Genomic DNA, 24310 nt, shown 5'->3' with positions numbered 1-24310 from the left:
CGGTCCGTCTATGTCTACTATTATGTCTACATGTCCACCCGCCTGTCTCCGTGTTGACTCATCTATCTACATGTTTACAAGTCAGTTTACGTTTCCACCAGTACTGGTGTGCCTACATCTCTACTAGTCTGTACATGTGTCCACCAGTCTGTCTACATGTCTACCAGTCGGTCTACATGTCTACCATACTGTGTTTTCATATCCATCTGTCGATCTACATGTTCATCAGTCCGTCTAATTTTGTTTGCCTGCATTTTTTTGTGTTGTTTTGTCTGATCGTCTGAATCTTCAATATGCTGACATTTACATGCATTCTTTTGAACTGGCAACTTACAAGGTGTATACTCCATACTAATACCATAATCCTTTGAACTGTCAGTAAGTTTTCGTTGGGGTTCATTATAAGTCAAGGAAATTTCATCACCACAATAATTCACGTTGCACGTTTAGTTTTTCTGACAACTGGCTAGTATGACGATTAAACTTGTATTTAAATGATGCAAGTAACGCTTTAGAACTAAATATTCTTTGGCATATTATGGTTTACCTTTACAAGGTTTTTTTCTTATGGTGTGCTGTCCCGGGTTGGATAAGGGGGATTTAAAATGTTTAAAGCCGCGTCCCAAAATTCTTTGTTCCATTCCGAAGACTGGAACATGAAGTACAATGGTTGTTGTTGGTGCATGTCGGTCTTGTTTTTTCGTTTATTATTTTATTATAAATTAGACCGTTAGTTTTCTCGTATTAATTGTTCCTCAATTTTATTGGCGCGGAATTTCATAGCCGACTGTTTGGTATGGAGTTTTCTCATTGTTGAAGTTCGTACGGTTTATTATATTTACAACGTCAGAGTAACTCAATAATAAATATTTGTCTTATTCGTGGTGGATGGTTGTCCACCCTCGGCACCTTTAGGGCAACCGGGGATTTTTCATAGATCTTGTACAGCTCTAATGGATGTCAGTAACTGCGAGTACTCTCCGATCTGTACTTGTTTTGGGGATGTATGAATAATCGTCCACGTTCACTCTGTGTTAGATGTATTCTATTTGTATATCTATCTGATGAGTTAAGCCTCCTGAACTGGTTTTTACAGTTTGTTCTTATGTTGCATTGTTTCACCACTTTCCCTGCTTAAGGAAGGGTTGAGCGCTCGCCTATCACCATTCTTAATGACTTTTTTTTGTGTCTGTCCGAAATCAGGAGCCCGTAGTTCAGTGGTTGTTGGTTTTTGTCTGTCACATTTGGTTTTCCGTAAATTGTTTTGCTATAAATTATGCCGCCGGTTAATTTTCTCAATTAAATTGGTTCATATGTTTCATGTCGGGGGCTTTTATAGTCGTATAGTCGGTCATACGGTTTAAAACCGTAGGGTTGCCTATATTTGCTTAACTCCACTTCATTTAAACTTTGGTGGATAGTTGTCTCATTGTAAACTATGTTTAGAAATAAACAGTTTTTCAGTATTACACGTAGCAACACTAAATGTGGCCCATTGATTTATAATTCTATACTAAAACTGATTTAATGAAATTTCTAAATAAATTAATCAATAAATATACAATCACAGATGAGAATAAAGAAATTGAGAACAAGCAATTTGTTAATCAATTAAAAATTTTAAAACTCTTATTGAACAGTTTGAAACTGGTGCTATTTTTCTTTACTGGTTTGTCGTCCTTTTTATCTACAACGACTTTTGGTGATTTCGGTCTTGCACCTTTATGTCCAACATGGAATTTTTCTTCTGATATGAATAAAGGCTGGAAATTTAACTGAGATCTTTCTTTTTGAATTTCATGAAGTACACCATGAAAAACGTCCTCAACGTATTCAAACTCTTCCGCAGCCGTAGTTTCGTAAAATAAACAGTCAAATTCTGTCGCTAAAGCACTACCTTCTTCCTTGCTGGTTTGCCTGTAAGAAATATCAGATGAATTAGAATACAAAATTATATGACAAAATTTCGCCGGTCAAGAATTGTAAAAAAAAATTGGTGAAATTTATTGATTGTGTGGTAAGGTTACGTAAGCTAGACATGACGAGTACGGACTGGGACGAGAGAACCAGAGAGTCCAACCGGAAGTGTGTGTGCGGAGTAATCTTCCTCGTGTGAAAGACAGTGCAGACGAGTGTCACAGATATATTGCAGAGACTATTTGAGAGCATTTAAGAGTGACAATACTTAAACCTACAATCTAAGCCTTGCCGATCACAGCATAATTGGTAAGTTAGCTTAAATATACATCAAATGGCGACTGCGAGCTGGGTTTAAGTGTTGTGAAAAGCTTTTCAAAGGGAAAGTGCAGAAAAAAATAGTTCGTGAGCGCGAACACGTTGTATGATCTATCGACAGTTTAACAGGATTTATTTCATATCGGTTAAAAATAAGCTTCTCTTATTGGATAAAAAGAGGCCACATGACATTCATTAATCTTCAGTAATTAATTCCAGCGGTCACTAACAGAACAAAAGTTTTAAACGGACCGGAAAACCGGTCATTAACAATAACTTTTACATGATATGGACCGGTGGGGCGTGGTTTGTCTATTTGAGTGACGTAACGTAATAAAACGCAATCGCGATTCAGACAGTTTTATCAGTGAGTCTGCAGACTTTGATCAAGTACTAAAAGAAATGAGTTCGTCTCAAACCAATGTGCAAAACAATTACTAAAAAAAAAGAGTCCATGAGCAACAGAAATGATCATAGCATTAATATTCAAAATGTGTCTGGAGGAGTCTTTAATTTCTATGTTTCAAAAGACTAAATTTATACATGTACTATGGATTTATTCCAGTTGAACATTTTCCTGTTTTCATTTTATATTGCAGTTGTTGTTGAATTGTTAACCATATAATGTTTTTGTTACTTATAAAGTTATAGAAAATTTCGTTTTGTATTTCATATACTGAAAATTGCACTCAAATGAATGGCAGTGACTTATAGTCATTTGAAACTATGACCGGTCTTCACTCTTTCTTATATAAATACATACACATGAGGTTACTTTGAATTTATGAATTATTTTGAAAACATGGTTTCTCAATGAAATAAACATAATAGTTCTAGAAAAACTGGTCATTATCGTGATATATGGACAGCCCGTAGGACAGTGGTATTGACTGCGACAGCGATAATGACCTCGCCTTCGGCTCAGTCATTATCACTATCTTAGTCAATACCACTGTCCTGTGGGCAGTCCATATATCACGATAATGACCAGTTTTTCAAGAACTATTATATAAATAACTGTGTGGAATTCATGAATAAAGGATAAATGTGATTCAGTATATCATTTTGCAACAACAGTGAGTAGTTTTTTGTTATTTTTGAAATTTTGAAAAATTTTGTCACGAAAAAAATAGTTTTCACCAAAAAGCGGTTAACCACAGTATCCTATTATTAGACGTTTTTGGAAATTTAGTCTTTTGATTTTTTTTTAGCCGTTAGTCGGAAAATTAGATTTTTTAACCATATCACCGTGTAAACGGTCAAATGGGCAAAAGTTAAAAAATTTTTTTGAATAAAATCAAAAACAAGTGTTCAGAGAACAATTTATTAAATGGGACTTTGAATTTTTTTTCTGAAATTTGGATTGTAAAGTTATATTTTTTTTAAAGAGTAAAAGTGATATATTATATTCGTGTATACAGTTCGCATAATAAATCCTGAGTGAATTTTGAGTGCGTTAAGTGAAAATAAAATTCATTAAACAAGATGTCTTATTTAGAACGTGACATCAATATGGACAAAGTGTGTGTTAATTTTTGTGGTTATGATGAATTGTTGTTAATTCCGTCCGTTGGTCAGATTACTGCAGACCGTATTTGGGAATTGCGTAAACAAGGGGATATAACACCAGAAATGTTAGTGACTATCCCGCATATAAGAATGGATGTTGTCCACCAATTCATTGACTACACCACTCTTTGTGATGTTAAATTTGTGGACCATGTCGAGGATGATTTGGAGGATTTTGCTGACAAGTGTTCCATCTTTTCGGGGGAGGAGCAAAATGAATATGGTGAAGAGGAGGAGACAAAAGTTCCTAATTTGCAGACAATTATTGAAAAAAGTGAATCCTTGATACCACCAAAGGCATTTAGTTTTCAATATCCACAAATGCAGCTGGGTCATGAATCTCAAGAAAAGAAGATTAAATTTGATCTTGTGCAAGAACCCGTGAAAACGGGCATAGTTCTGGATAGTGTACCAAAATTTGAACAAGTGGCTCCGAGAAGCTATTCAAGTCCGGTAGACAGGCATGAAAAACCAACATTATCATTCCGACCAAAAGCAGTAAGCACAGGCATTGCTCAGAGAAAGCGTAAAGTGGGACAGTCAGTAATGCGCCCTGTCGCACCCCCACAGTTTACACCACAACTACAAACTATGTTGCCAGGTTCAGTTTCAGCAGGTAGTAATGTGTTTTCAGCACCAAATATGCCTGGAATGCCAAGCACAGTATGGAGTACTTTGAGACCAGCACCAACAGGCACTTACTGTTACAATGCACAACCAATCAATACAGCAGCTCCAACAATGACAACTTTTCAACAACCATCTGGCTATGGGATAGGCAGTCAATATCCTAGCCAAACATTTGCGCCAAGTACAGCAGCCAATATTTCAAGATCAATGACTAATAAGGCTTCTACTACCCCGTTGAAATCTCTCAAGTATGATGGCACAGACAAGGGAGATGATTGGGTATCCTTTTTGGGCAAGTTTGAAATGTATGCAGATGTAGCAGGATTAAGTGAACAAGATAAACGGGCACATCTATGTTGGGCAGTAACAGGGAATGCAGCAAGATTTTGCTTGGGGCGTGTGCGCCGTAATAAGGACATATCATATGCTGAACTGGTGAAATGTATGGAGAAGAGATTTAATTTGAGAAAATTAACAGAGACTGTAAGAATCCAGTTCCAAAGTGCACGACAATCCCCTGGAGAAGACCTAGACGATTGGGCAGAGCGTCTTTTGAGTTTGGCGGACAAAGCGTTTGGAGAGTTGCCAGAAGAATTTGTTACAAGTGAGGTTATCACGAAATTGTGCCATGGTACTGTGGATAAGCATGCAGGAAGTGTAGCAGCATCTTTTCGACCTAAAACAGTAGATGAGGCATTGGAACGAATCAAGTGGCAACAATACAATGACAAAGCCTTGTTTGGTCAGGATGTGCGTACCCGTAATACACGGGAGATCCAAGAGCCAAATAGTGAAAATTTTGAGGAAAATGCATTCCAAGTAAATAATGTGAAGATGGATTCTCAACAGCAATTAGTCCAGAGCATAGATAAATTGACTGAGAATGTTGACCGTAATTTGAAGCACATTCAGGCAAATATTGGTGATGTTCAGAGCAGTGTTGATAAAAACATCCAGGCTGTACAAGCAGAAATGAAAGGGATGGAGAGAAAATGGGAAAATGAAATGGAATACATGAAGGATACCATCAATCAAATCAAGAAAACCGGAACAAGCAGTCAAGGCAGGTCGCAGTACAGACCGCGCCAAAATCAAGGAAGAGATAGATCGACATGGGAGTGCTATAATTGTCACGAGTTGGGACACATTGCAAAGTTTTGTCCAAAGTCTAATGAAACACCAAAAGAGGCTTTAAACTTAAAAGGGTCGGGCTAAAAGGCGTTGGTCCGTCCCACACTGTTGAAAATCGCCAAAATGAAAAGATCAATTTAGACAAAACAACATTTAACGATGTTGACACCGAAAAAACATTTAACGATGTTAAGAGTGTAAATACATTTAACGATGTACAAAGTGATAAAACATTTAACGATGTTCACACAGATAAAACAACATTTAACGATGTTGACACCGATACAACAGTGTGTGGAAAACCAGAAGTTTGTGAGGAGGAAAGTGTTGGAAATAAAGTTGACAATGTTTTTGATATTAAATCAGTGGAAAAAAAGGGACAAAAAACAACTGTGGAAATACCGTTAACTACGGTCCATCCCCCAACAGGAATAGACGTAGGTAACCAGGTGGATATCAGTGAGACAAGTACAGTGACTGATGGCTCCGAGATGATATTTACAACCATGCAGTTAGGTAATTCATCTCTTTTGAGATTGAGCTTAGAGTTAGGAGATACACCGTTGGTGGCGGCTGTAGACACCGCTGCGGAAGTGACCATTATTTCAGATAAAGTTTTTGAATCACTCAAGAAGAAACCGCCAATGTTGAGAGAGACGGTTATGCATGCTGCCGGCCGGGGCATGAAAATGAAGACCTTAGTAGTAGGTCCAGTGAAATTAATGATTGGTACAAAACTTTATGAAACAGATGTGTATGTGGCGCCAATAGATGATGACATGTTGTTAGGTTTGAACTTCATGGTGGCGTATAGTGTAACGGTTGACCTAGAAAAGCTCACATTCAATATAGGAGGAGAAATGTTAGAACTGTCCCCTGGACCGAGAAGAAGTATACCTGTTGTATCCAAAGTAGTAATTGGAAAAAGGACTGTAGTTCCGCCGCATTCAGTTGTACACGTGCAGGCGAAGTTAGAAAACCAACTTGAAAGGTATATAATTGAACCATGTGATGAACATTTGCCAATTTTAATTCCAAGATGTCTTTATAACAATCAGGATAAACCTAGTATCTGTTTGGTTAACGCTAGTGACAGATATTATACACTCAAGAAAAATTCTGTAATTGCAAAAGCAGAAGTGGTTAATGAAATTGAACCCAGTGTGTCAACGAATCAAATCACAGAAGTTAGTGAAGAAGGGCAGGTAGAGTTATCTCCTGAAATTAGACAGTTAGATAGCTCTAGTGTGAATTTATCAGAAAATGAAAAACAACAGTTAGAAGCGCTATTGTCAGAATACGCCGACATATTTTCAAAAGATGAATTTGACATTGGTACATTCAGAGGAGTAGAACATAGTATTGACACAGGACAATCACAACCAATCAAACAAAGAATGCGAAGAACGCCGTTACAATTTGTGGAAGAAGAAAAACAACAATTAGCGAAAATGTTAAAGTCTGGGGTAATTGAACCAAGTATGTCTGAATGGGCGTCAGCGCCAGTGTTGATCAGAAAATCAGACGGGAAAGTGCGCTACGCGATTGATTACAGGAAACTCAACTCTGTAACGAAAAAAGATGTTTATCCGTTACCATTAATCGAGGAATGTCTGGATACACTCGCCGGAAATGAGTGGTTTTCGAAGTTAGACGCTAATAGCGCGTATTGGCAGGTAAAAATGGCTAAGGAAGACCAAGCAAAGACCGCCTTCATAACAAAGTACGGACTTTTTCAGTTTACGCGCATGAGTTTTGGACTTTGCAATGCACCATCCACGTATGCACGTGCTATGGATTTAGTATTGCGGGGTCTTACTTGGCAAATTGTACTGTGTTTTTTGGACGATATTCTTGTCATGGGGAAAAATTTCAGTGATCATATCCAAAACCTAAGGGCTGTGTTTGAACGCTTCCGTGAGTACGGAATAACGTTGAAACCGAAGAAATGTGATTTGTGCAAAAGGGAAGTAAGTTTTTTAGGCCGAACAGTCAACAAACAGGGTATGGCAATCGGTGAAGAGTATGTAGAAGTGATAAAAAATTGGAGAATACCGAGTAACACGAAAGAAGTAGAGCAGTTTCTCGGCTTTGTTAATTACCATCGCAATTTTATTAAGAGCTACTCTAAAATAGCTAAACCATTAACAGAGATAACAGGAAAGAAACCATTTAGATGGGACCAAAGTCAACAGGAGGCTTTTGACGTACTGAAAAGTGCGTTACAGACCACACCAGTGTTAACGTTACCAAATTCAACTGACCAGTTCATTTTGGATACGGATGCCTCTGATATGGCCATAGGCGCTGAGTTATTGCAAGTGCAAGATGGTAAGGAACGCGTTGTGGCCTATGGAAGCTTCACATTGTCACCAGCTCAACGTAGATATTGCACCACACGCAAAGAATTGCTGGCAGTAGTTCGATTCACACAGCATTTCAGACACTATTTATTAGGTCGAGAATTCATAGTGAGATCTGATCATAGTAGTTTACAGTGGCTGATAAGTTTTAAAGAACCACAGGGGCAGCTAGCACGATGGCTAGAGGTTTTAAGTCAATACCATATGAAAATCAAACATCGCCCAGGAAGACAACACGTTAACGCGGATGGTTTGTCTCGACAGCTTGCTGGAAAACCTTGCCCGGAAATGTCAATTTCTGTGAATCCAGAATCTCTTCCGTGTGGAGGATGTAAGTATTGTGTTAAAGTTCATGAACAATGGCAGGATTTCCGAACAATTGACAATGTGATACCGTTAGCTGCGGTCCAACATGATGTCAATAGATCAGGAGAAAAAGAGTACCCCGGTAGTACATCTGGTGTAATTCAGGGAGCTGAGGAAGGATCAAGGGAGTGTAATACAACAACTATGGTTTTAGACGGAGTTTTAGCGAACACCGCATCTTTAACTGAAGAAAGTGCATTTGGAATTCAGTATACAACTGACCAGTTGTCATCTGAACAAGCAATGGATCCAGACTTGCAGTTGATACTACACTGGCTACAAAAAGAGGAAGAACCACCAGATAATATAGTGTACATGGCAGGACCAGCAGCCAAGAAATATTTAGTCAATAAAGAACAATTCTTTTTAGATAAGGCAGTACTTTTTAATAGATCAAAGAGTGATCAGGTTAGATTAGTTGTTCCAAAGGCATATATTCAGGAGGTATTGATTCTAAATCATGACCTTCCAATAACTGGACATCAAGGTATAGACCGAACAACAGGTAGAGTTAAAAAGAAATTTTATTGGTACAAAATGGGAGACATGATAAAAGAGTATGTTAGGACCTGTAATGTCTGTAATAAGAACAAAAAGCCAACGAGAAAAGCAAGATGTCCATTGACCCAGTATCATGCAGGAGCACCCATGGAGCGAGTCCATATAGACTTCTTAGGACCGTTACCCGAAACAACAACGGGAAATACAAATATATTGGTTATGGTAGACCAGTTTACTAAATGGGTAGAAATTATACCCCTACCATCACAAACAGCTGAAGAAACAGCAAAAGCAGCTGTGAATGAGTTTTTCACACGTTTCGGGTGTCCATTCTCTATACATAGCGATCAAGGGAGAAATTTTGAGAGCAATCTGTTTAAATCGGTGTGTAAAACTCTACAGATACATAAAACAAGGACCACCGCTTATAGACCATCTGCAAATGGTCAGGTAGAAAGGTATAACCGGACTCTGATGGACATTGTAAGATGTTTCGTGAACAAATCACAAAAGGATTGGGACGAATATCTCCCACAACTTGCTAGTGCTATTAGATCATCAGATAACAGAATGACAGGAATGACACCTAATAAAATGATGCTTGGAAGAGAGGTAAACATGCCAATAGATTTAGTTTTTCGACCACCAACAGAAGAGAGTGATGAATGCGAGGAGGCATATGTCAGTCGATTGATTGAAGAGATCAGACAAGCGCATGAAATCGCGCGTCAAAAACTTAAAACTTCGCAGGAATATATGAAAAGGGACTATGATATAAAGATGAGAAAAAATGAATATGTTCCAGGTGACTTAGTATATATCATAGATACTGCAAGTGTCAAAGGACGGAGTAAGAAACTTGACCCTCCATGGAAAGGGCCAGGTATAATAGTTGAGAAAATTACGTCATATGTTTATAGAGTAAAACTAGAGAAGTCAGTGTTCGTGATAAATCATGACCGAATGAAAAAGTGCAATGATCGCAATATTCCGGCTTGGCTGAAAAGAGCGCAAAATCAGTTACGGGATGGTGAAAATATTTTAGTAGATAATGGAGACATTTATTGCATTTGTAGAAAAGGGGATCAAGGTGCGTTCATGATACAGTGCGATCTTTGCGACGACTGGTATCATGGGACTTGCGTAAATGTCACTCCAGAAGTGGCCGAGACTTTCGCGACGTATCACTGTCCGAAATGTCAAACACCGAATGATATATAGTGGGCCGTGCAAAGTGATAGTGTATATAGGAGTTATAATTATTGTATTCTTTATATTTCAGGATTTATCCAGTTTTGACTGTGTTGACATTGACATTTTTATTGACATTTTTTCATATATTTGTGTACGTTTGCGTTTTTTATTTTTTGCGTAGTGTAAATATATATATATATACGGATAGTTTGAGTTAGTACTAAGTGCTTTACCGTGTAGACGGTCACATACTGCACTCGAGGGAAGTGGTCATTTTAAGTATGGACAGTGATAAGGCGGAAATTGTTTTTGAGGACATTTCAAGTTCTGAAGACACGTTGTTAGATGCAGAGAGCATAGGGACAGATTCTGTGGCGGATATGGATGAGTTTGAGGATAATCCTCATATTGGCTATGATGAAACCACTGGGGACATTGTAGTCAACGAACAGATTCCCAAGTCAGATTTACCATCTAAATTACCAACATGGACGTATGAACAAATTATTCAAAAGGAGCGCACATGCATTGTTAAGGAAGACTTGACCAATATTAGAAATTTACTGTCTCAGTGTGAGAATATTGAGTCATCGGAATCTGAAACAACAGAACCTCGTTGGTATCCAAAGATGACAGAGAATATTGAAGTAAGAAGAACGTTCAAGCTGGATCCGATTGAGAGTGATAGCGACTGGGATGACAGCTCGAGGGATGATAATAACAACTCGGTATATGAAGAAATATCAGAAGGTAGCTTGCATTTACAAGTTGAAGAAAAGAAGGATGATCCTCGGAACTCACCATGTCCATTTGAGGGATGCGATTTTGTGGGAAGAAAACTCAAGTTTCATGTGCAGCACATCCACATGCCGCGCATCATGTGGGACAATCCACAACCACCAGTGAGGCAAGAAAGATTAGCAGAGGTCCATCAACTGCGGGGTAATGTGCTACAGTATCTAAGTGAGTGTCTGACTGGACACAGTTCTATGACCGAGCTTATAAGATGGGCAAATAACAACATTGCCAAAATGATACCCAAGAGAAGTGAGATCCTCTCTAATGCAAGGATCCAGATGGAAGGGCTTTGTGAGGAGCTGAAATGGCGTAAACCAGACAGGTATGCTCTTAGGCCAATAGTGTCACCTTGTGTGTTAGTTCACTGGAGATACCAGGTTTTGTTTAGCCAGTATTTGCTGAATGAACAGCTATCAGCATATATGTGTTTTGGGCTGGAATTCATGAACAATATTGAAAACTTGGAAAAATCGCCACTTGAATATGCCAAGACATACTCTCTCATTGCCAGAGTGCTTGCCATGAGAGAAGAATTGAATGTCGACATAGATGAAGAGACAAATGAGATAGAAACACCGACAATAAAGGATACACCACTGGTAGAGTCCGACAGAAGAATAGTGAAACTTAAAAGAGGGACATCAGATGAACCAGTTATCCCTGTAAAAAGATCCAAACAGGAGCACTCCAGTGAACTACGTGTACAGAAGAGGAGTGTTCTGGATGTGTTTGACTCTCACTTTCATCTGGATCGTGCCAGTACCAGAATATCTGGTAATCCGACCGCTATTACCATAGAGCGTTGGCTCGGAGAGCAAATGGAAAGACCTCCAGTAGTGCCAGTAAATATAAAGGGTGGCCTGTTAATATTTTGCGACCCAGAAACGTATCCGGAGACAGTTCCGTTTGATTCAAAATGGAAAGTGGCTATTGGACTTCACCCCAAGAAAATATATGAAGCATCACCACAGTCAGTAGGCAGATTTTTTGAATATGTGACCAACTCGCGTGTTTCAGCAGTAGGTGAGGTGGGGCTGGACAGCAGCATGAATCCTGGCAGGGCAAATTTAGATAGACAAGAACAATTTTTAAAAGAAATAACCGAATGGATTAAACCAACAATGCCACTTATTTTACACATTAGAAGCAATAGACAAGATACGTATTCCAAAAACCTGTATTACAGAGCTTTACAAATTTTTAAACACCGTTGTCATCCAGATCAAATTTTTATATTACACTGTTTTACGAGCGATAAAGAGACAATAACTTCATGGCTTTCAAATTTTAGAAACACATATTTTGGATTTACACACCTCATAACAAAATTCAACCAACAACAGATTCAGGCTCTTCGCTACATCCCTGTCAACAGACTACTGGCAGAAACTGATGCACCATACATGCCACCGAGGGGGATACGAATAAACACCCCAATATATGTTGGAGAAGTGGTTGAAAAACTAGCAACACTGAGGTACGTTGACCTCCAGACAATGGCATTGGCAACCTTGGAGAATGCCAAGAGAATTTTTGTTTAAGTGTCATATACTTATTTCGTTGTGTATATAATGTTAGTGGATAAGATGTATGCACGGAACAAATAGTGGTATACATATATGTAAATATGTTTATTGGACTATTCTGGATTAAAAGATATAGTACAAGTGAACAGGCCGAGCTCCAATAGTGTTTATGTGTAAATAGTTCACATGTATAGGACAATACAATGTGATTGTTGGATTATTTTTTTTATTGGATAATGTGTACAGTGATTTAAAGTGAATCGTATTCGTTAGGTGATGTAAGTTTGTGAAATGTACCCGTTTACACGGCCCCCCCGTTTTCACAGCTGACAAAGTTAACGCTAATTATTCCATGCTCAGTGCGAAAGGAGCAAAGGAGGAAATGTATATATGTTTTGTGAAGTATAACGTTGAAATGCAGAAATGCTAGGTATTTGGCACGGGGAAAATAAATTTCTTTGCGTTGGAATTTTTTTTTATCCGTTTAAGTTAAATGTGATAAGTAGAAGATTTAGTTTATTTCTAGGAGAAAGCTCTAGTGCTCATAGTGTTCATATAGAAAGTCTGTTAAAAAAATAAAAGATGCAGGAGCATCCCTCCGTCTTTTAAAAGGGGGGAGGGTGTGGTAAGGTTACGTAAGCTAGACATGACGAGTACGGACTGGGACGAGAGAACCAGAGAGTCCAACCGGAAGTGTGTGTGCGGAGTAATCTTCCTCGTGTGAAAGACAGTGCAGACGAGTGTCACAGATATATTGCAGAGACTATTTGAGAGCATTTAAGAGTGACAATACTTAAACCTACAATCTAAGCCTTGCCGATCACAGCATAATTGGTAAGTTAGCTTAAATATACATCAATTGCAATACTTCAGACAAATAAACGACAATATATTTGTACGTGTTTCATTTTTCAATAATTTATTTAATTAAATCTGTAATTCAATATATATAAGATATACATGGGTATAATTGTATGACTATTAATTCCAAAAAGTGTAATATTGTGCATTTTAAAACACCTTCCGTTAATAAGTCACATGGTGTACATATTTTTAGATTATAATGACGTAACTGCTAAAGCTGTTGCAGCTCCTGCAAATAGAGTACTTGGCCTTGTTATAGCTAAGTGCAAAATCTTTGGTGGTGTTTCTCATAATGTCTTTTTAAAATTATATGTGAGTTTGGTGCTTCCAATTGTTGAATATATTGCTGGTATATCGGGTTGCAAAAACTTTTCTTTTATTAATGCCATACATAATAGAGCTTGCAGATTTTGTTCTTGAAGTTGGTAAATATACTTCAAAAGCTGGGGTTATGGGGTGGATACCCATCTTTCAAAAACAATGGCATTGCTTAATTCGACTATGTTGCCGTTACAACAATATGAGTTCTGATCGGTTTAACAGAAAAAAAATCATATGGGCAGACATTAAGAGTAAAAAACAAAGTGTATACATAAGGAACACATTTTCTGATTCAAATGCAGAACATTTGTGTATCGTAACAGAATATGTTGTTTGTACCTCAGTTGTGAATACAAGTACATCTAAAATGTTTAGTAAATAATATTAACAGTAGCAGGCAATGTAATTTACAGTCAGAGAAAGCTTTATCTGGCAAAGGTGGTAACACACTTTGAACATATAATTTATTTAAGAACAGTTTTGAAACGGAAACGTATTGTACAATTCCAATGCCCTTTTCTCAAAGGATTTTTTTGTAGCAACACTAAGAATCGAAACGGGGCGATTTGAAAAATATACTTTTAATGAATCGAGTCTGTGATAATTGTAAGGATATTTTAGAAGATGAATCCCATGTTATTTTATCGTGTCTTTTATATATGACGATTTGAGAATTAAAAAAAAATGATGAAGCAATACATTTTTATAGTGATATACCATTGGACGATAAACAGACTGAATTAGTGTTTTTATGTACAAATATTATTATGATTCGTAGCTGTGTCAAAGCCTGTTATCTTATTTTAGATAGACGAGAAATGTTTTATACTGTAAATATTGTTCTTATAAATATGTTTTATAATAGACGAATTTCTATGATGTTTTTAATGTTATAGTCTCTTACAATTCTATACAGAATGGCTCTATTTTTATCTCTATATATTTTTACACTAAATGTATTGTTGTATTATATATTATTGAGAGATGAGACTTTTAACAAAATGATATTATGATTTGAATAGAATCTTAATTCTTATCTCAATTAAATCGGTAATTTTCTTTTTTAAAACATTTTCAATCAGTGTTGAATGATTTAAGGATGATTCTTTTAATTTATAATCGACTAAATGGTTATATAATCCAAGAACGTTGTTCTTCGATAATTGCTCTACACATCTGTGATTTGAAAACTGATATTTATATGCTCACCTGTATCTTTCCAAATCTATTTTATTGCCCACTAGTGCTACTGGTACATCTTTAGCATGTGTTTTTACATCTTGTAAATATCCACGTGCATTCTCAAAGCTACCACTGTTTGTTATACTGTAAACAATGATAAAGGCGTCTGCCCACCTCAGATAACGGTTTTGGTCACTGGTTTCCTGTGAAAATAAGATCGGAATTTGGATGAAATCTTGATTTTCCACAATGAACGAAGTCGTATTGACCTCGGAACAATATATCTAATATATATATGTTTCTGTGTTGACGTTGTTTTAGTGAACGACATTTAACTCTAAAATTATTATTGATGACCGAGTCTCTATTTAGATGTACCACCTGATTTGAAGATATTACACACTCTATAAAAGATTCGATAGATGTAAAATTTGAAAATGCTCCTAATGTACTGAAAATTTACAGAAAGATGTAGAGCCAAGCTTATATCTGCAGTCACTGTTTTAAATTTTTGAAATGGCTGCCGCTTAGTGGCAACGGGGGAAGGGTGAAATCCGCTATTGCTTGCAATAGCAAATCTAGTTATTTTAATATTCATGCAATGATTTTTCTCCGGCATTTTTTGGAGCCAATGGAAACAATCTTAATGATTGTTTACTATAATGAGGAACACAACATTTCGAGTCTCAGTATAGGTCTTTGGAACATAAAAAATGGCTACCGTTACCATGGAAATGGAACAAATGTGAAAAAATCAAGTTTTTTGGTTTTGGTAAATTATTTGGATATGCTTAAACTTAAAATCATTAGATTTCTTCATACAATGTAGGTGTCCACTATATTCTGGTTTCGGACGATTTTTGCAATTCTTGGAACTATTACGTTGATATGGAAACAACACCACAAATTTCAAAAAAATCAAAATGCTCCAAATTTAATGAAACTTCATAGTTACTATGAGCAAAATTGGTTGATGTGGAATTTGGCGTTGATATTCTTTTCTTTTTTATATTGAAACGCAAAACGATAGTTGTAGGTTTTGGTGATTTTGGTACTGTACCATCAAGTCACTTTATTATTGTAAAGTTTGGAACGATGGACTTGGCGATTTCGGAATAACTTTGTTTATGTAAGTGACTATGCACTTCTTTTTATGGAATGCGTTGTCTAACCTCATTATGATACATTCAAAAATACCTTATCACAAGTGTCCATTATATGAACCGAAATTTCAGTCCCGTCTAAATCTTCATGCTTTGTATATGTATCCTCTACAAAATATAAATTAACAGAGCTGTTAGTGATGATAATTGCAAAAATAGTACGTATTATAAAAGGAGCAGTAAGATAAAAAATCTCCAATTTCGGACCCATTACTTTCAAGAAGTTTTTGTGTGTGTTAATATCAAAATTCAGAAGACTTTGTAAACATGAACAAAAAATGTATAAACAAAAAATTTGTAAGGATATAAATGATAATATTGAAAAGAATCCAAAATCATTTTGGGCAATGTTAAATAAGTTGGATAAAATGCATGACAATGCTGACTCCTTTCAGGACATACCTCATGACAATTTTGTTCAATTCTTTAAAAAGTTAAACAAAAGTGATGATAACTGTAGTAGTTTCCATAAAACCATGATGGAACATTTCCAGCAATTAAAAGATAATATAGATAATGATCCATCTAATAACATTTTAGACGTAGATATCACTACAGATGAAATAATTAAGTCTATCAAAGCTCTTAAAAATGGGAAAAGTACTGCAATGGATTTGGTATCAAATGAAATGCTTAAATATGGAGGTCAGGCTATATTAAATCCTCTCACAAAGCTGTTTAATTTTATTTTAAATATTGGCCAATTCCCATCTAAATGGAATGATAGTTTACTAGCCCTTTTACACAAATCTGGAAGCAAAATGGACCCTAGCAATTATAGGGGCATTTCTATCACTTCTTACTTGGGAAAACTTTTTAATAGAGTCATTCATTCAAGATTACTGAAATTTGTTAATAACATATCTCTTATCAGTCAATATCAAATAGGATTTAAACAAAATTGTAGAACTGCTGATCACATATTTTCTTTAAAAAGCATTATTGATCACTATAAAAGTAAAAAGAAGAAAGTATTTGCTGCTTTCATAGACCTACGTAAAGCCTTTGATACCATATGGAGAGTAGGCTTATTTTATAAACTTTTGAAATCAGGTTTACCTAAAAAGCTTTTTAATATTTTTTCTGCAATGTATGAAAATACTACCACTAGAATTAAATTTTCAAATGGTCTTAGTACTGCATTCACTTCAGAGCGAGGTGTTAAACAAGGGGATGTTTTAAGCCCCACACTTTTTAATATTTTTATTGATGATGTTGTAAAAGATTTATTCAATGGTAGCTGTGAACCAGTTAGAGTTGGTGATTTGTCTGCAAATTGTTTATTATATGCTGATGATATTGTATTACTATCAGAAAGCAAAACTGGTTTGCAAGCCAGTCTCAATACTCTTAGTACATATTGCTCAAATTGGAAGCTACAGGTTAATGTTCAAAAATCAAAGGTTTTAGTATTTAACTCTAATGGTAAAACATATCTAAATGAGTTTTTCTATAATGATAATGTCATACAAACTGTCTCCAAATATTGCTACTTGGGAATAATGTTAAAGTGTAATGGCAACTTTAACTTGGCTGTATCCTTACTAATGGAAAAAGCTAGGAAAGCATGTTTTAAGATTAAGAAAACAATTGGATTGGATAATCCTTGTAAACTTTTAGAAAAATTATTTGATTCATTAGTAAGCCCCATATTGCTGTATTGTAGTGAGATTTGGGGTGTTTTTGATAATTCGGGAGACAATTCCATTTTGGAAAAATTCCATATGAAATTCATAAAAGAAATTCTAGGTGTTCATTGTAAAGAAATTAATGCTGCTTGTAGAGCTGAACTTTGCAGGCTACCGTTATGCTCAAAAATATCATTTTCTTGTATTAAGTTTTATGATCATATTTTAAGGTCTGAAAACACACTTATATCCAAAGTTTTTCTGGCAACTGAAAAAAATAACCCCTGGACAAAGAAACTTTATTCTATCTTTAACAATCTAGGATTTTCAAACCTAGCTGGGGGAAACTTTTCTATTAAACAATATCTACCAAGTATTAAACAACGAGTGATTGATCAGTGCACACAGGATCAATCATCAAAAATTCATGATTCATCAAAACTAAAATTTTACCAACAATTTCATAATTCAAAGCAGCGTAGTTCTTATGTTGATGTTCTAAGTAATAGATTAGAAAGGTCATCTCTGTGTAAAATTAGATTGAGTGCACACAATCTTGCTATTGAAAAGGGGCGATATTTAGGTTTAGCCACTGACGAACGAGTTTGTAATGTATGTAAATCAGATGAGGTAGAAGATGAAAATCACTTTTTACTGAAATGTGAAATTTTTTCAAACTATAGATTTAACTTTAAAAATAAGATATTAAATATACTTCCTACATGTTGTAGTGAAAATCAGCTAAATATTAATAGTTGTATTAATAGTAATTCTTTAAAAGTCCTGAAAGTGACTAGTTCTTATATATATAAATGTCTGATGTATAGAAACGAGATTTTAGCTTCTTAATTATAACATATTTAAATACTAGTAACTGTATGCTGTATTCATTGTTGTAATGCACTGTAATATGGGCCTTTGCCAATTATTGTAATTGTGTTTGTGCCAATAAAATATTTGTATTTGTATTTGTATCAGTCAGATACATACATATATTTTATGACTATAACAAATAATCTTTCCTACATTGACCGTAACTTTATTTTTGAAAACAAATACTGTTCATAGAAAGTTAACTGTAATTTTCACATATTGCCAAATCAAAAGAAAATATCCATTTTGTCTATTTTACAATGTTTACCACAAAAATAATGTGGGTTCTTAATGATGTATTTATGTGATCTGTGGTAAAATTAAATTAATCAAGAATTCAAAATTGATACTATAAGCTGGAAGAGTATTAGTTGAGGATCAAAATAAGCTAAAAATATTGATAGGTCATGGAGCTGCTTTTCGAGATATTTGATTTATAAAATATGGCGGGAAAAGGCTGACTCGGACTTTTACCTTATATTTGAATTGGTATTATTTGGGTCTCAAATTAAAAGAAAGAAAATCAAGAATCTACTTAAATTTTATCAAATGACCTTTTATGAGCTATTAAGTCTTGTATTAAAAGATAAATAGGTGTTATGGGGTAAAATATTGTACCTTGTATCGTATGGAAAAATACCAAGAATCCGAACATTTGACACTTATTTATTCCAAAACCTCACCTAAGTACATCCTTAAATATCACAGTGCGCATATCACGACAATCACAGCAGAATGTTAAATTGTAAAACCTGGCTGGAGGTTCAACTTGCACAGTTCTCTAGTCTTGCCTAAAACCTGTATTTTCCAACACTCCGGGCAATTTTTTACGTTTTCTGTGACCTTGGAAATTGTAACAAATAACTATTATGATTTTTTGGTCCTCAATGCTCTTCAACTTCGTACTTTATTTGGCCTTTTTTAACTTTTTTTTATTCGAGCGTCACTGATGAGTCTTTAGTAGACGAAACACACGTCTGGCGCAAATACAAACTTTCAATCTTGGTATCTATGATGAGTTTATTTACAACCACTGGACCGATGCCACTGCTGGTGGAGTTTTTATTCCCCGAGGGTATCACCAGCCCAGTAGTCAGCACTTCTGTGTTGACATGAATTATCATTGGTATGGTCATAATTATAAATTAACTGTTTACAAAACTTTGAATTTTTGAAATACTAAAGCTTTTATACCACATGAATAGATTACCTTACCTTCATTTTGCTAAACTTTTTGAAATTTTTGGTCCTCAATGCTCTTCAACTTTGTACTTTATTTAGCCTTTTTACATTTTTTTTATTCGAGCGTCACTGAATGATGGTCTATTGCAGACGAAACTCGCGTCTGGCGCAAATGCAAAATTTCAATAATGGTATCTATGATGAGTTTATCTATAACTTTGTTAACCACAGACACATAAGAAATTTATAACGAACATTGAACAATTTGGTAAAAATGTTTTCTCATATATACCAAGAAACTAAATGCCTAAATTCATCCAAATAAAGTTTACAATGACTCTCCTTCTTTAGGAACTTAGCTTTAGTGATTACTTTCGGTAAAAACCACAAACGAATATTGCAATAAGCTCTAATAACTAGACGTGTTTCTCGTTTTTATATCGATTAGATCGTTGGGTTTCCAGTTTGAATGGTTCTACACTAGTAATTTTGGGGGCCATTTATAGCTTGCTGTTCGGTGTGAGCCAAGGCTCCGTATTGAAGGCCGTACCTTGACCTATAATGGTTTACTTTTATAAATTGTTACTTAGATGGAGAGTTGTCTCATTGGCACTCATACCACATATTCCTATATCTATCTATTGATTTCACAAGAGGGTCTCTGTGTAGCTTCACCAATGGTCACTCTTCACATTGTTGACTAGAATACGATTTATGACAAAAATCTCTTTATCTGATGATCCTTTTTTGCTGACATAGTTTTTGTCTTTCTCTCTATCTACAATAGTCTTAAACCGAATAATGCCAGTCGTTATTCCGCCGATCTCCGTCTAATCTCCGATTGCTACATTGCTCGATAGGCTATAGGGCGCAGAATTATTCGAGTTGCAAAAGTCTTTGCCAAAATCACAAAAATGGGTACAAATCAACAATCAAGGACAATTACTCCTATAAACACACAATCTCCCATACAGACATATTTGTCGTCCTTTCCTCCTCAGGACGACAACTCCGTCTGTATGGGAGATTGGTAAACACAGGACTTACAATTTTGGCTTTGCTGACATGTTTGTTGATCGCGTGTTGCTTGCAATTTTTATTTTACTGTTTATAGTTCTCTCTATGTCTTCCAAAGTTCAAAATCCAAAAAAAACGCAAAAAATCGTCATTTAAAGGCAATAACAATTGAATGTGTCAACTGATAATTTCGGTTATGTTTGACATATTTGAAGATCCTTTCTTGCTGTTGATTTTTTTCTTTTTTGAAAGTTTTTATCTATATATCTATTTTTAGTGTTCAAGATAATATACATAAAGAATGATAAAAACTCCGTTTTAGGGTAGAAACTCTCCTAAGAAGTCGACTGACGATTTTGATAATGTTTTACTTATTTGTAGTTCTTGTCTTGCTGATCATTTATTCTATTTACTTTTTCTATCTATCTTTTATAGTTTTCAATATAATAGGTAAAATGTCAGATTCGTCTTATGATTTCGGCACTTTGATGTATTTGTAAATCTTGTCTTGGATGATCGTTTGTTTTTTTTTCTGTTTTAAGTTTCTCTATATATCAATTTTAGTTATCAAGCTAAACGGTATCAAAATAATACTAGACAAAAGTAAAAACAAAATGGTAAGAATCTTCATTTAAATTTAAGCCATTTAAACTTATTTGTAGATATTTTGTCTTACGATGATTTTTGCTGATGGTAATATGGTAATATTCATCATATAGGACAGTAACTAGGGTAAACAGTCATCTAAAAGTTTGTTTATGTTATTGATCAATAGGTAGGTCTCATAACTCTGAACATGTTTGCCCATGACAGTTTTTTTCTCTATATATGGTTGTTTCGAGAAAATTAAGAAAACCTGCAATTTACCCATTTCTTCTATTTTGACCCAAGTCAACCATGTTGTTTCATCAAACACATTTGTAAACTTCATACCAAAATGATGATTGTGGCTAAGATTATTCTAATTGGTTCAGAAGTTTCAGCGAAGAAGATATTTGTAAAAATGACGGTAGACGGAGGACGGTGACAACGGACGACGGACGCCACAGGATGCGAATAACTCACTTGACTCGGCCTCTGGGTCAGCTGAGCTAAACTTAAGATGGTTTATTAACTAGAACCCTGGAATATGGCTTCTACCAAAACATGTACGCTAGACAAATTACCTTTAATCAGAAAATTGTTAACGGAGATCATAACCCATTAATTATAATGATGCCAAATGGATATGTGCATGTCGTTGATATATATAAGATATGATAATTGACAAATGCATGGTCACCACGAACCTACATATTTCAGTACGTTAATAGTTTCCATTTAAACTGAATAGTAAGTGTTACATCACATTGATTGCATAACAATTTTGATCATAAAACAAAACAGGGTTCCAACAAATTACGCTGGTTTTTTTTTTAGAGCAAACCACTGAGGGTAAGGAGTTATTGCAGCGCTCATGTTTGTTTCAGCACAGTTGTTTTGATACAGTTTTTACAAGGATACTTGTAAGGTATTTAAAATCAAGTTGAAATGACTTGTACATTTTAATGAGAAGGAGAGAAAGGGAGTGACTTAAACACTTTAATGTGCCTGTAGAAAATAATAAAGGATCTTTACCTATATTGGGGTCATACTCCATGATAAATCTTCTTGTGATGTATTTGACGGTAAGAGCTGAAAATATAAGTAATACATATATAAAATATTAAGGAAAAATAGTATCTATTATATTACCTCTAGTATATATTAAATTGTTCTCGTCCTGAATTGGTTGTTCTTACACCAAGAGAACTGCATTAACTGCCTACATGATGTTCTATTAAAAATGAGTAGATGAGATAACTATCCAACAGAGTTAAAATATGAATTGGTAATAAGTAATTGTATGCCAACTTATGGCCATCAACAATGAGAAACCGTTTAGTCAATCTATAAGAGGTCCCGACATGAAAAATGTGAACCAATTCTATGTTGGTTCTAGATTGAAAATGAAGATACGGCAACCAAAAAATGATACATCTACAGCAATAATCAAAACAAAAAGGATACACATACAGCAATAACCAGAACAAAAACGGTACACACGAAGCAATTAACAGAACAAAAACGATACGCATACAGCAATAAACAGAACTAAAACGTACACAAACAGCAGGAGGAAACGGATGTAGATATGTCGATATGTCATGTGTCGATATGTCGATGTGTCCATATTAATTAGCCATTGACTATAATGCCGATTCACTCATTAATAATCCGCTAATGAGAACTATTTCTTCCGTATACTCCAGTTGATCCGAAACGCGGACCGCGAAGAGGACCCCAAATTGAACTGGTTAGGAAACAGTAATATTCATATTACCGCTTGCTCAACGTGGAAGTGGGGTAACAGGAGATTTTATTTGTACAAGTACGAATAGAGCAAACATTTATTTGTATGTACCTATTATTAGTACAATAGCTGGCTAATTGTAGGATAAAACCAGATATTCCTTATAATGAGCTCTAGATTATTTTATTATGTTGGTTTTATTCATTTCAGTTAATTCATGGCATGAAATGTCATGGAAATCATTTGTTATTCTCTATTTCTCTTTTAGTTTTAAATCATTATCCTGGTACCTTTGATAACTATTTACACCACTGGGTCGATGACACTGCTGGTGGACGTTTCGTCCCCGAGGTATCACCAACCCAGTAGTCAGCACTTCGGTGTTGACATGAATATCAATTATATGGTCATTTTTATAAATTTCCTGTTTATAAAACTTTGAATTTCTCGAAAAACTAAGACTTTTTCTGATCCCAGGAGTAGATTACCGTAGCCGTATTTAGCACATTTTTTTGGAATTTTGGGTCCTCAGTGCTCATCAACTTTGTACTTGTTTGGCTTTTAAACTGTTTTGATATGAGCGTCAGTGATGAGTCTTATGTAGACGAAACTCGCGTCTGGCGTATTAAATTATAATCCTGATACCTTTGATAACTATTTGTTGGGTTTCTCTCTTATTGACTTATTCAACACATCTTCTCGCATGCATATCCAATATTAAAGGGTAACGCCCTCAGATGCCGATGTTTGATATATAGTTTTTATAGTTTTTGTGATTGAAGTGAACTCAGTTGTAGTACGTGTTTCCATGCATGTCACGTTTCCTTGCTGCACCTGTTACCATGGTGTCTGTAAGTCTTGAGTTAAAGGGTGAACATAAAATAAATAAAACTAGTGCCTTCAGTAAAATAATGAACGTGATTTAATGAAAAGATTTTATGATCAACATCACAGGTTTCGTGCTTTTTGATAGAAGCTGATCAAATAATGATCAATTATTGGTCTTATCTTTCGCGGATGTTTGATCGAGTAAAAAGTATGTAATTGATGACTAAAAAATATCATCCAAGTATTTCAAAAATCACCTAGTGATGTGTCTTCAAATGATTCTATTTAAAAGATAAAGGATAAATTTTGATAAAATGTTTGACTGCATCACTTAGAAAAGATAGTGGAGATATCAATGCAATAGCTAAAACAAAATACGTTACATTCATTCAAATATGCTAAGGTAATATGTTAAAATGTATAATACAATTCAAATTTTAACTGTTTCAATTGCAATCAAAAAGTAAAGCTTAATCTTCGTGAACACTTGATAATGTCTTTTCGTGAACACTTAAACCTCTTAATTTGTTAGTTATTTGCAAATTTAGGATACCATGAACAACTTAGTTAACTTATACTAAGTACAATGTAATGATACAAAAGGAAA

General features: G+C 35.3%; 1 protein-coding gene across 2 annotated transcripts in view; it reads right to left on the bottom strand.

Moving 5' to 3' along the window:
• Nucleotides 1-1506: 1506 nt before the first annotated feature.
• Nucleotides 1507-24310, bottom strand: part of LOC139520098 (ras-like protein family member 12) — a 34152-nt gene continuing 11348 nt past the window's right edge. The window contains exons 2-5 of one of the 2 annotated variants that reach the window (XM_071312531.1): nt 22161-22217; nt 15878-15951; nt 14708-14883; nt 1507-1917 (exon numbers count right to left, since the gene is read on the bottom strand). In XM_071312531.1, the coding sequence (XP_071168632.1) occupies nt 1608-1917; nt 14708-14883; nt 15878-15951; nt 22161-22217 (617 nt within the window). In that variant the 3' untranslated portion in view covers nt 1507-1607. The remainder of the gene's footprint in view (nt 1918-14707; nt 14884-15877; nt 15952-22160; nt 22218-24310) is intronic. The other variant, XM_071312532.1, reaches the window with a different exon arrangement.

The sequence above is a fragment of the Mytilus edulis genome, chromosome 4, assembly GCF_963676685.1.
Source record: "Mytilus edulis chromosome 4, xbMytEdul2.2, whole genome shotgun sequence".
Lineage (NCBI taxonomy): Eukaryota > Metazoa > Mollusca > Bivalvia > Mytilida > Mytilidae > Mytilus > Mytilus edulis.
Note: the sequence above shows the minus strand (reverse complement) of the source record. Positions and strands in the feature narration are given on the sequence as shown.